The sequence below is a fragment of the Balaenoptera musculus genome, chromosome 18, assembly GCF_009873245.2.
Source record: "Balaenoptera musculus isolate JJ_BM4_2016_0621 chromosome 18, mBalMus1.pri.v3, whole genome shotgun sequence".
Classification (NCBI taxonomy): Eukaryota; Metazoa; Chordata; class Mammalia; order Artiodactyla; family Balaenopteridae; genus Balaenoptera; species Balaenoptera musculus.
Genome location: NC_045802.1, coordinates 3,893,951 through 3,907,187, shown reverse-complemented (window position 1 = coordinate 3,907,187; position 13,237 = coordinate 3,893,951). Strand labels below are relative to the sequence as shown.

Here is a 13,237-nt window from a genome sequence, read left to right as displayed (position 1 = left end):
TCTTTACTGGTATGTTTTGGGTTTTTTAGATGTACAGTCATATATGTACATATTTAACATGGCCATTTTTGGTGCACATATTTGTATAAGCACAGAAATATTTTACTTTCTCCTAGTATTTGTAATAGTTATTTAATTTTCTTGGCAGTTACTGAAAATTCCAAAACAATGCTGAATTATATAGTGATGGCAGGAATCCCTGACTTATTTCTTATTTAAAATGAAATCATTTTAGAATTTTACCATTTATGGCAATATGCTACTGGTTTTTTTATAAATAGTCTGCATTATAGTTAATTGACATTTCTTTCCTATATTATTTAGAGTCCTTATTTTGGAACCGGCAGCTGAATTGACTCGAAGACTTTTGCACCATCTACTGATGGGATCACATTTTTCTTCTTTTTTTGGCTGATACAGTGATACTTAGAAACATTTAAAAATTTTGAGCCTCCTATATTCCTGAAATAAATCCTTCTTTGTCAAATATTTTATTCTTTTGATACACTGTTGAACTCTATTTGCTGATACCTTATATACAATTTTTATATTTATGTTTATAAGTAAGGCTGGCTCAGTTTTCTTTAAATTCTGCTGGCTTGATAAAATTAAGGAGGATATATTTTCTGAAACAGTGTTAAAGAGTTATCTCTTCACTAAAAAATGGATAAAATGTAGCTGAAATCCATTTGATCATGGTAGCTTTTGTCACTGGTAGCCTCTGTAGTCTCATTCTACTCATAACCTAAAATGATGTAGAAATTTGACTACGGATATAATGAGCATCTAATAGGATGGCACTGATTCATGACCTTGGGAGATGGAGGAGTTTCAATGCTATGTAATCTGCTCTGAGAATTAGACTGAGAAACGATGACTTTCTAGTTTAGCTGGCTTGGGGAATCAAACATGAAGCGTTAAGTACCGAAAAGGAAAAAAGCAATACTGCTTGAAGAAAATGGCAAGGGATATAACTGATTCATTTTGTTATAAAGCAGAAACTAACACACCATTGTAAAGCAATTATACTCTAATAAAGATGTTAAAAAAAAAAAAAAAAAGAAAGAAAATGGCAAGAGAGACTCCAGCCCAGAAGAGGGGTCAGTGGCAATGTCTCAGATGTCACAAACTGCCTCTTGCACTGGGTCTCTGTGGAGAGACCTGGAGTGGAAGCAAATGCTAAATAGAAGAGTAATCACAAAATTGGAATATGGGGTAGTACGGATTAGACAGTAGTATTGTATCCATGTTAAATTTTATGATTTTGATCATTATACTGTGGTTATGTAAGAGAATGGTCCAGCTATGCACTAAAGGATGAACAGTAGGGGCATGATGTCTTAACTGACTCCCAATTGGCTCAGAAATATACGTGTTGGAGTGTATGTGCACGCGAGCCTACGTACGCACATGTGTGCGTGTCTTGAGAGAGACACAAATGGTAGGCAAGAGGCCAATAATTGATGAGTCTGGGTATACCGTTCTTCGTACTCTTTTTTGCAACTCTTCTCTAAGTTTCTATTTATTTCAAACAAAAGTTACCAAGACAATTGCTACGGGGGCAGACTTCCAAGTCCTCAAAAGCTTTGGTCCTTCCACTGATTGACTGTGGAGGCCAATGACCCTCTGACACCACTGGATTTGACTGTCCCAACTCTGCCACCACTCCCTGGTGACCGTCTCCCACACTGGTACCATGCCCCCGTGGTCACAGAGCCATTTCACCTGGGAATTCACTTCTCTGCTGCGATATTCTCTCTCATCTGGAGAACACAAAGGGTATAAAACATATCCCCAACCCTAAGGATCAGAGGTCATCGTGGGTCTTAAACTTTAATGTGGGTAGCCACTGCTAGAGAGTTTTATTAAAATTTTTGTTTTGCTTCTCAGTACCTCTGAGAAACTCTTTGTTAAGTCAGGATGGTGCTCGGGAATCTGCACCTTCAAAGAAATCCTGGTGCTTCTCCTGCAAGTGGTCTGGGGACCATATTTTGACCAACATCATCCTACAGCCTGTCGGCATCTGATGTGTAATAGCCACTCAATGTGAGTTTGTTGGATGAATCTGAACTGCCCAAGACTGCAGAGTGCTAAGGAAAGAACCTAGCACTCCTGCCTGAGCATGAAAAGGGGGCTAAAATCCATTCATTGTGTAACCAGTGACATGGATTTCAGTCCTTAGCGCTAAACATAGCCTCCTAGGTCTCAGCCTTCTAATTACAAGTACGTATGTGGGTCTGGGTTGGCCTTTTCCAACACTAAATCACTGTGGAGCAGTCAATATATTTCCCCCTAAACGGTCACATAATTTTAACCTACTCAAAACACTTTTAAGTCCTGCAAAGTTAACCATCTGTCCAGGGGGAGGCCCTGGAGCCCCTTTCCATGTGGTAGGGGGTCCGAGTAGCTTTTCAAGCAGAGGTGGTAAACGGCCATCAATTCAGCCCTGCTCTCATCACCTGTCAGTTTTGTCTTTTGGGGCATAATTATTAGCAACAAATGTACTAGTGTACTTCGTAGTGAGTAACACAGTTACCATCTTATGAATGCTGTCTAAACCCGAGATCTGAACTTGGTTCGGCAGCATCTTAGTCTACACGTGACCCTCTTAACCTGTCGAGCTATACAGGGCTGAAGCAACGTGTTGTATGCAGCATTTTATACAAAACACCTAGCAGAGCAGCTACTAAAAAAGGGTGTGTCGGGGGGGGGGCGGAGTCTGAGTAGATGGACGATTTGAATATCCAGCCACGAATGTATATACCAATTGTAAATATTTACAGCACCACGATTTATTTTATTGTATGTCTGGTAACTTCCATCTATGCCTACCTATGATGGCTGCTTCAGAGTATAAACTCCCCCAGGGCAGAGAATGTCAGAGTTAGGGTCCAAAACAGTGGTGAAAGTGCAACTCAAGAAATGTGGCATACTCGGGTCTCTACAGCACCAAGCTACACCCCCTTGCCAGTAAAACAAAAGACTAAGTAGCTACATAGTCATTTTAGTCTATAGTTTATATTTATTTCTAGCTTTTGAATTCATTACAGTCAAGTAATGAAAACAGAACTCTAAAATCACGAAAAATACCAAATAAGCTGATTACCATTCGCCATGGGAGCTGGAAGTCAGAATTCATTATTTTAGCACTAACTGTGGGAGAAAACATTCTTCCACAAGGGCAGATACGCTTTTAAGAAGGACAAAAAGGTCACCAGGTTACATACTGTATATTCACATATGTTTAAGAATTCAGAAATAAAATTATGGAGTGGAATGAGTTTAGACGTAGTTCAGAAATTTTTTTCTTGAGCTAAAAACATGGAAATGTTGCCCAGGCATTTAGTCAGGAGGTAACAAGGGTCTATTTTCAAGATATATGGGTTAATAATTTCATGGGGTTATTCAAGAATGATCTGCTATGATTGAAACCATGTGTGGAGAGTTTGGGCTTCTGCAGGATGTGTGGCAGCAACAAAGGCCCTAAAGATGTATTTGTGCTGCCTGCCATGGATGCAGATGAGGGACGTAGATACACTTCCCAGACACAAACAGTGCAGCTCTGCATGCCATCAGAGAGAAATGGAGAAGGCTTACCACGTTGTACAAGCCGATGCACCAACGTTCAAATAAAATCTGCCCAGAAAATCCATTAACAAAGGCGAACCAAAGCTGAAAGAGAAAAAAGTTCATGAAGTTTTATATCAATATTGACCTAAATGTTTCCATTCACTGAAGGAGTAGTGGGGAATGTGGACCACCAGCTGGACACAGCTGCCGAGAGATAAAGAGCCAGAGGACCGCAGCCGTTGCTCTTTCATAAAATACAGATTCCCAATATCACAAATACCAATATTTTAAGGAAAATTTACACTTAAGGTGTACATCGATTTTAAGAGGTAGCATGTACATATTTACAGAAAAGCAATATATGTTTAATTTACATCTAATATGTTTTGTGTCAACACTTTCTCAATCCTGGAAGGGTCTCAACTTCATGTTCTTTTTCCTATAAAGTTGACTCGATAAATATGATTTATCTTTGTAGGACTTTCAAATAGATAAAAATAAATAAAAAAACACAGAAACTCCTCTGTTGGTCATGTGTGTTCTTAGCTCATAAAATACTGACCCTCCTTGATCAAATGTCCACCACCTCAGCAAAGGGCAACACACAATAATAGGAAAGAAACATGCTCAAATCATCTTTTGGAGTAACATGGGATGTATAAATAAATTAAGTACAGATTATATCTTCAAGTAGACCATAATTCTAATTGATTAGGCAAGACTGACATAAAAACAAGTGCAGAGCAAAGTGCCAGGGACATGAACGACAAAAAAAAAAAATTATTGGGACTTCCCTGGTGGTGCAGTGGTTAAGAATCTGCTGCCAATGCAGGGGACACGGGTTCGAGCCCTGGTCCGGGAAGATCCCACATGCCGCGGAGCAACTAAGCCCGTGTGCCACAACTACTGAGCCCGTGTGCCACAGCTACTGAAGCCCGCGCGCCTAGAGCCTGTGCTCCGCAACAAGAGAAGCCAATGCAATGAGAAGCCCACGCACCACAACTACAGAAAGCCCGCGTGCAGCAACGAAGTCCCAACACAGCCAAAAATAAATAAATAAAATAAATAAATTTATAAAAGAAGAAAGAAAAAAAATTATCTTAGAGAAGGAACCATTACCAGGTATAATTAGGAGAAGATATGGAGGTGGTGAGAGTGAAGCAGAAGATGGGCGAGCCATAAGGAGGCTGGATGGAAACCTGATTTAGAAAAAAGCAAATACAGAAATACGGGATACAAAATGCCGCTGTTTAAAATTCAGCTGAATTTATATGATACAGTAGGATCCCGGTGATGTGGGGTAGACTTTAATGTACCCCATGCTAATCACAGAATCCACCTTAGTGGTGTAATATCATGACAGACTGAATCCATTACTACAGTGGAAGGACTCCGGCAACACGGAATAGCCACCCCATAATAATCTGGGTTGAGATCAACTCTGCTACTGACATTTTACTAAAGTCAGATTTTTCTAAGTCAGTTTCTTGACTCCCTCAGACTAAGTTTCCTGAGCCAGGAATTGTTCCCAAATTTGCACAACTGTACCCAGTAGGGTGCTTGGTACAAACAGGGACTCACTCACCATGTCCCAGTGGGATCGAACAAAATACCTCAATTCAACTGCCAGATAGAGTTTTCTTAGCACAGCTTTCATCATCTCATTCCCTCATTCAGAGGACTACCAGGGATCCCTCCGAAATCTAAGATAAGCTTGCTGACCTTCAAAACCCCTTCCTCACTCCTATTTACTCTTTATTTCAACTACCTCCCCAGAGGTCCCCGTGAGGCCTGGCTATTCTCAGTGAAGAAATATTGGTGGAGACCTAAGAATCAGAAGTTTGTGCTCTGCTCTGCACTCAGAATACTGTTACCACACCTATCCAAATATTAGCCATCCCTAAAACAACAATTTTATTTGCACGGCCTCCCTATCCCATGAGGTCTCGGCAATCAGTACTCCAACCAAACTTTTAGTGCAATGAGTGAGCAGATCCACACCTGATTCAAGCATATTTATAAAGTACTTCAAGGGTCTTAACCTAATTTTCCCAAGATTGTGTTATACTTTTCTATTCTCCTATTCAAACAATAGAGAGAACGTTGATAAATATCTAGTGAACACAACTATTTTATTGCTTAATTCAGTTAATGCAGTGCCTTTTGCTGAAGGTAGAGTAGTACTATTTTTACTGTCCTCCCCTCCCTAATACCAGTAGAAAGCAGCAAAACAATTGAAAATAGAAAAGTTATTGTCAATGAAATTATGAGATAGCCTTAATTAAAACTACAAATGACACAGAATAGAAGCTGATAAATATGATGACGTAGGATCAAATCAAGGGAGAATGTCAATAGCAGACAAAACCTTCAGAGTGAAAAGGTTTCCAACAAAGAGGTGGAACAACCCAAGAAAGAGCTTAATCAGCTCTTATTTAGAGGGTGAGATAGGCATGAGTCATGGCTGAGGTCCCTGGTCCAATTCAACACAGCAGGCAAACTGCAGTTCAAGGGCAATGTGCACACAAATGCCTTTTCCCCCCAGAAGTGACTGAGGAGAATGGCAGGGCACGGGAAGGAGCAAAGAGCAATCAGATACCAATCAGGTAAATCAGCACAGAAATTCCCTGTGAGGCATAGAGGCCTCCGACTCACCTGAGGAGAAGAAATAGTGGCGAGGGAGGTGGTCATTACTACAAAGTGACAGGTGACCAGTGCGGAAGAGACAGACACTGATGAGAAAGTGTTCTGAAAAGACTGTGAAGCCCCCTCCCCCAGACATCATCAAAAAATAACAAAGAAAAAATATAAACAAAAGAATATGACATATAAATAAATGATAATAATATGAAACAATCTCCACAGAAAGAACCAGGTCAAAGCACAGAAAAATATTTTGAATGCTCCTGACAAGGCGAAAAGAGCTAAAGAATATGTGGCCTTTCATTGAAACAAGAGCTAAAATAAGATGTGTAAGATATCAAAGAAGGAGACAAATAAGGAAAGGTCGATGTGACAGATAAAGGCCATGGAAATAAAACCCAGAATGGACACTGCTGAAACCAGTCAGGGTAGAGTAGGGCAGGCTCGAGAAAACTGAGCAATGGACAAAAGTTAACATTGAATTTAAGAGAAACTGACTGCCTTCCAAAGATGACAACAACAACAAAAACCCCAAAAGGTGTACCTTAAAAAAAACAAAGGAGAGGGCTTCCCTGGTGGCACAGTGGTTGGGAGTCCCCCTGCGAATGCAGGGGACACAGGTTCAAGCCCTGGTCCGGGAGGACCCCACATGCCACAGAGCAGCTAAGCCCATGCGCCACAGCTGCTGAGCCTGCGCTCTGGAGTCCGTGAGCCACAACTACTGAGCCCGCACACCTACAGACCGTGCTCTGCAACGGGAGAGGCCACCATGGTGAGAGGCCCCCGCTCGCTGCAACTAGAGAAAGCCCGCACGCAGCAGCAAAGACCCAACGCAACCAAAAATAAATAAATAAAAGAAATAAATTTATTTTTAAAAAGGTATAAAAAAAAAAGAATAGAAACAAATGTTCGAAGATATAATAGAAGAAAAATTCCTGAAATATTCTAAAACCTTAATCAGCCAATAAATAGAGAAGACACCTTTTGTCCCCAGGAAACAAAATAACGGCCACAAAAAGATCAACAGCCACGCAAGCCCTGATATATGAATTAATGAGTTTTAAAATTTTATAGGATCAGTTCTTTAATATATTCAGGCAGAAAAAGCAATTAGCCTACGAGGGGAAAAGTCAAGTTGGCTTCATGTTTCTCGGGCACAGTAGACAACACCAGAAGTCAGCAGTGAATGTTCACAAGTCCTTAGGGAAATAAAGCATGATGAGAATTTCAGCAAAAGGTAGAAACCAAAGAAACATCAAGAGCTGAAAACATAACATAAAATATGATGACAAAAGTAATACCAAATATGTCTGTTATATTAATAATACATTTAAAAATGCTGAATGGATAAAAATATAAACCCCCAAATATATGCTAAGTACAAGAGAAATGTGAAAAAGAAACACTATTCGAATAAGATTGAATTCACGACCCTAACTTACAAAGCCCTACAGTGGACAAGGCCCTCGCCTGCCATTCTGAGGTCACTGCTTTTCCTCATGGAGCTGCAATGGCCCTCCACTGGTTCCCTGCAAGCACCAAGTATGGATCCAGCTTCATTATTCTGTACCCAAATATGAGGCAATTATGTCAACAGCATTCGGTTAATAAACCACCTTTATCTCACTCTGTTGAAATGCCCTTTAACATATAATAAATTACCATTCTATATAGGAAAAGTTATACCTGTATAGTATTGTGGTCTCACTCCATATACTCAAACTAATCACACATGGCTTGAACACTTAACCATAAAAAAACAACTCAAAGCATTAGGAGAAAACAGGAAAAAAAAGTTATTTTTTGTATGTGAAACTGACTCTCTGTATGACAAGCTCAGAAATCAAACAAAAAGAGGAATAAATTTGAAACAATTCATTTATATAGCAAAAAATGTTAATAAAGTTGAAAGAAGATGAATAAACAGTACACATATATTTGTAACATCTGTGAAGATCTAATTTCCTTACTATATAAAGAGTTCCTACAAATGAGAAAGAAAATGCCCAACAAGCTGTTAGGAAAACAGGCAAAGAATATACAGGCAGTGTGATCACAAGACACAAAACCACTTATAAATGTAGGAAATCTCACTTTTTATGAAACATACACACAAAGGGATATCATTTTTTACCCAACAAATGGGCAAAGATTTAAAAGCTTGATGACCTGAGAAAATAGCTACCCTTATACCCAGATGGTAATATAGCATTGTCCACAAATATGTTTAATATATCTTTCCTTTGACCCAGCAATTCCACTTTTAGGAACATACTCTGTATCTTATAGCTATAATCACACAGTATTCAACATAAAAATACAAGCATGTTACCATGGCATTATTTGGAAGGATAAGAAATTAGAACCTGCACGTATATTGGTAGCTAGTTAAATGGATATAATCCATCCATAGCAATGAAATACTATGCAGACATTAAAAAGAGCAATATAGGTCTGTGAGCGTGGTAATTACAAAACTCTCACTGATATATTATTACATGAAAAATATCAAGGTATATGTTGAGTGGTCATGATTATGCAGAGCAGGTGTATACACTCTCATATGCATGGCGACTTTCTGGAAGACCCATAAGAAACTGTTCATGTTCATTATCTTGAGGTAGCAGAAGTGTTCTCTAGGTGGTAGTATGGAGACTCACTCATACCTCTCGTACTATTTTGAACTTTTTAAACACGTTCATGTTTTATTTAGATAACTGTTTCGAGCAGTTATTCTCAACTAGGGTTGATTTTGCCTTTGAGACACTTGACAATGTCTGGAAACTGTTTTGAGGGTGCTGTTGGCATCCAGAGGGTAGAGGCCAAAGATTCTGCTAAATATCCTACAATGCCCGGGAGAGTTTCCTACAGCAAAGAATTATTTAGTCCAAGATGTCAAGAGTGCCACTATTGAGAAACCCTGGATGAAAGAAATAGGTTCATTAGGTCAACCTGATAAAACTTCGAAATAATGCTGTAACCTGTTTGTCATAAGCAAAATAACGCCATGGGACAGACTGCAGGAAGCCATGATTAAATCTGTGTGTAGTCGGTGAGGATTCAGAAACGTTCGCTTCTTTTTGAGTAACTACTCTCTAGCTTGACGCCTCATACATAGAACCACAGGCCTTACTCTTTAGAGGCCGTGGTAGCAATGCATGTGAATGCAGAACTTGACAAAATTAGATCCCTAAACCAGAAACATATCTTGATAAATTATTAATGAGAAATCACTTTAAAGACTGAGAGTGAATTTCATATAACTATGACATTCTAGTTGTTGAAAATACACAGTAAGGGGAAAAGACCCTAAGAAGTCAAGCTTCTCTTTCTCAGCATTAACCTTTGCTCTGAGCAATCCTAACCATGTCACAATTTTCAATCTTTACTTCAGATTAACATCCTCGATTAGTTGAATGTTGAGATATTTCCTCTAAGTAGCCAGTGTTCTGATTCTGTCCAAGTTGGCACTGGCTGGGCCACGTGTTCAAAGATTTTTGATATGTTTGTCCTAATTTTTATCAGTTACAGGTGCCGTAGCTTTTTGAAAAGTATAAAGCAGCTCATTTTCAACATTTCCAATTCAATTTCAATCTTCATTCAAATAATCCATCATTAGATGATCAGACCTGTTTATTTCATTGGAAAGATTTATTTGGGAGAGAAAAAATTAAAACCTAAATAAACAAAACAAACACAATTCATCTCCTAATTTCAAAATCCATGAGCTGGTTTTCTCTTACACTGTAAACACTCAAACTTGATTTTATTTTGGCAAGATTTCCCTAGGTGAAATGGAAAAAGTAGGAGAACACACTGTATTTTAAAATATTTATGTAAACGTACTGAGTTTTTACTTTATTTATTCACAGGACAGGTACACGATGGCTCCCTGACACACTATAAAATCAGACTTTCACACTGGTTAGTCATATACAAATGTTGATTCATCTACAAAAAAAGAAAGCACTGCGCCATTCGTAAACATCAATGTCATTTTTGGAGGACCACGGTTTCAAGCTGCACGCCAAAGCACACAGCCCGCAATACAGACAGACTGCCCGCCCCCTCTGCTGTGCAGTTACTTGGACCACGGCTTCTACAGCCACTAAATCTTACTCTTCTAGACTAAGGGGGCAAAGATTCCTCTGCTTTCACTCTGTTAACTAGGAATGCTGTTAAATGGATACAGTCAAAGCAGAGAGCCAGGTTCTGCCTGGACGGCCTCAGACTTTTGAGCTGGGAGGAAGACTGGCTAGTAGTGATGGTTTGCCAAGCTCCTGGGGTTTCTCCTGCTCAAATGTAGCGCTGTTATGAGCGAACTGACCCAAACTTATTAAATGGTTTTTCCTTCTTGGAAAAAGATCCTTCTTTGCTTTAACTGCTGCTCCACTGCCAAAAATGCAGTAACCGTCCTGGCTAATTGCACAGACTCCTGTCTACGGGTCCCAGCCGCCACTGTACCACCTTGGCAGCTGGACCTGCCGCTGTTCAGATTCTCAGCTCCCAGCCACATACTTGGATGATTGCTTCATCCGGGAATGGGGGGAACTGTTCCTCAATTTACTCCGCTCTTCCAAGACCCACGGTAGAGGACTGAAGTGGAAAAGTACCCTACAGAGAGTAATTAAATAAATTAGCCATACGGTTTCTCACTAAAGTGGCAGCAACATCATGATCTACTGATATGCAGTCAGGTCTGAGCTGATTAAAGATATCTGTTTAAAAGTCAAAGGGCTATAATCTTTTTGGAATTCGATCTGGCAGTATGCATTAGGATAAAAAAGAAGCATACACTTCATCTAGAAATTCTATTTTTAGAAGTTCATTTCTCATAAATAAAAGGCACCTGTATATAAAAACATATCTTGTTTTGCAGTACTGTTAACAGGGGGAAACAAAACAAAACAAAAAGCATAGGGGAAAATCCCTTAAAGTTCTTTATTAGGGGATAAATGCAGCAATCCTGTCTTTTAAAATGTAAAATCTATACGTATGTAAATGAAGGAATGTATGCCAAAGAAACAGTATGAGATTGACAAAAGAAAAGGCAAAATGAATAGGTAAGTCATTAGGCAGGTAGACAGGAAATTAAGGGAAAAAAAATCAGGGATGCTATTATAGGGTAAGGATTATCAGAAATAAAAAAATAATAACACACACACAAAAAAATAATAACAGCACAAAAATAACAGTAGTAGCAAGATACCCTAGGAACTTCCCCTCCAGTATCTTTTGCCCAATAAATATGGGATTGAGTGGCCAGAGTTAAATGAAGACTATGGTAATAAACAGGCTGGGCTTCGTCTCTGAAATCTTTGGAGAGTTTTTCTTTATGGGTCAGTCCTGGACAGGCCCAATGCTAGCAGCAGACACCACATACTTACAAAACTTCTGGGGATTTTTTCAAGGCAAACCAACACAAGAAAGAAAGTTACAGAGTAATGCGTATAGAATCCATTTCTTGTAAAACCACAACAAAAATGCCTCATGTTTACGTATTTTTATGAATGCAAAGAAAAGCATGGAAGCTATTGACTACTAGTGCAGAAATAAAGGCAGCTGAGAGGAAGTTACTTTTCCTTTATACACTGCTACCATACAACAAATAAGCACTCCTTTCAAGAATTATGTAGAGGAGAAGCCCTTGTTACTCTGTCACTCCACCGTGTTCATTTCTCTCCGGCACTTTCTGTTGCCTTGTTACCTGTCTACCCCACCATCTGTGAGATGCATGTAGCCAGAGGTTATATCAATTCCATTCACTGAATTGCTACGTGATCAGGGCAGCTTCCTTAATCCCCGCCAAGCTTCATGTTTAAAAACTTTTTATTTTATACTGGAGTATAGCTGATTTACAATGTTGTGTTAGTTTCAGGTACACAACAAAGTGATTCAGTTATACATATACGTGTATCTATTCTTTCTTAGATGTTTTTCCCATATAGGTTATTACACAATATTGAGTAGAGTTCCCTGTGCTATAGAGTAGGTCCTTGCTGATTATCTATTTTATATAGAGTACTGTTAATCCCAAACTCCTAATTTATTCCTCCCCACACCTTTCCCAAACTTCATTTTTAATGAACGAATGGAAAGAAAACCACACACTACAGAACCGTCATTTTTAGTTTTGATAATGATGATAAAAGCTAATGTGTATTTAATGCCTACTCTGCACAGAACCTTCGAGCAGAACCTTCTAAATGGAGTACAGTATCTCATTTAAAGCTCCTAGCAACCCTAACAAATAGGCATGGTCTGCATTTCACAAATGAGGAAATCAGGGCACAGAGACAATTAAAGATATTGTAGCTGCTACCAAATAGGTGTTTGGTAGACTGTTATAGTTAGTAAGAGTAGACCCTGCATAATGAATCAGTGACTTTAAAAAAAATAAAACATCGAAGTTAAGGCGATTCAGAATCAAATCAATATTTAAGGTAACTAACCATGCTGTTGACAGTTTAAGATTGTGACAGGAACAAAATACTTCACAACTATAAGCACGTCAGCAGTTCAAAAAAACTTATGAACAAAATGATTCAGTCTTAAGCCTCTAATGCCATGCAAGGAAGTTAAGGCTCCTTTTCAGATTAAGCTATAAACTCCTTTGAAAAACACACCACATAACAAAATGCAATCACTCTGGTTTTAAAAACATTTCCCTGCAGTATTTTAAGCTGAAATCACACAGTTCTTCGCTAATATGGTTGAAATCGACCCAGCAGACAAAAGTAAGCCTCTCACCTTTCATTACCCAGAGTTTTTGAATAAAAAAACACAAATTAATACTAACATGACCATCTAAGTTATGTTTAAAGGGATTAGAATGTCAAAAGTATAAAAGAGAAATTATCACATGCAAATAAATATAGCATGTGATGTGCACGTAGAAATTTTCTTGCTTCAGTTTAAACATTTTCTTTTCCATTAAAATCCCAAACGATGTAAGACGTTGAATCTTACAGCTCAAAAGTCCCACAAGTTAGTAACGGGAAATCTGGTAAACACTTTCAATGTT

The 13,237-nt window shown here is 38.8% G+C and overlaps 1 protein-coding gene across 2 annotated transcripts in view; it reads right to left on the bottom strand.

Moving 5' to 3' along the window:
* The window catches only part of LOC118884388 (phospholipid-transporting ATPase IB), a 545,038-nt gene that overhangs the window by 152,254 nt on the left and 379,547 nt on the right, over positions 1 to 13,237 (bottom strand). For both annotated transcript variants that reach the window (XM_036832038.1, XM_036832037.1), the window contains exon 28: positions 3,598 to 3,672. In XM_036832038.1, coding sequence (XP_036687933.1) covers positions 3,598 to 3,672 — 75 coding nt within the window. The remainder of the gene's footprint in view (positions 1 to 3,597; positions 3,673 to 13,237) is intronic.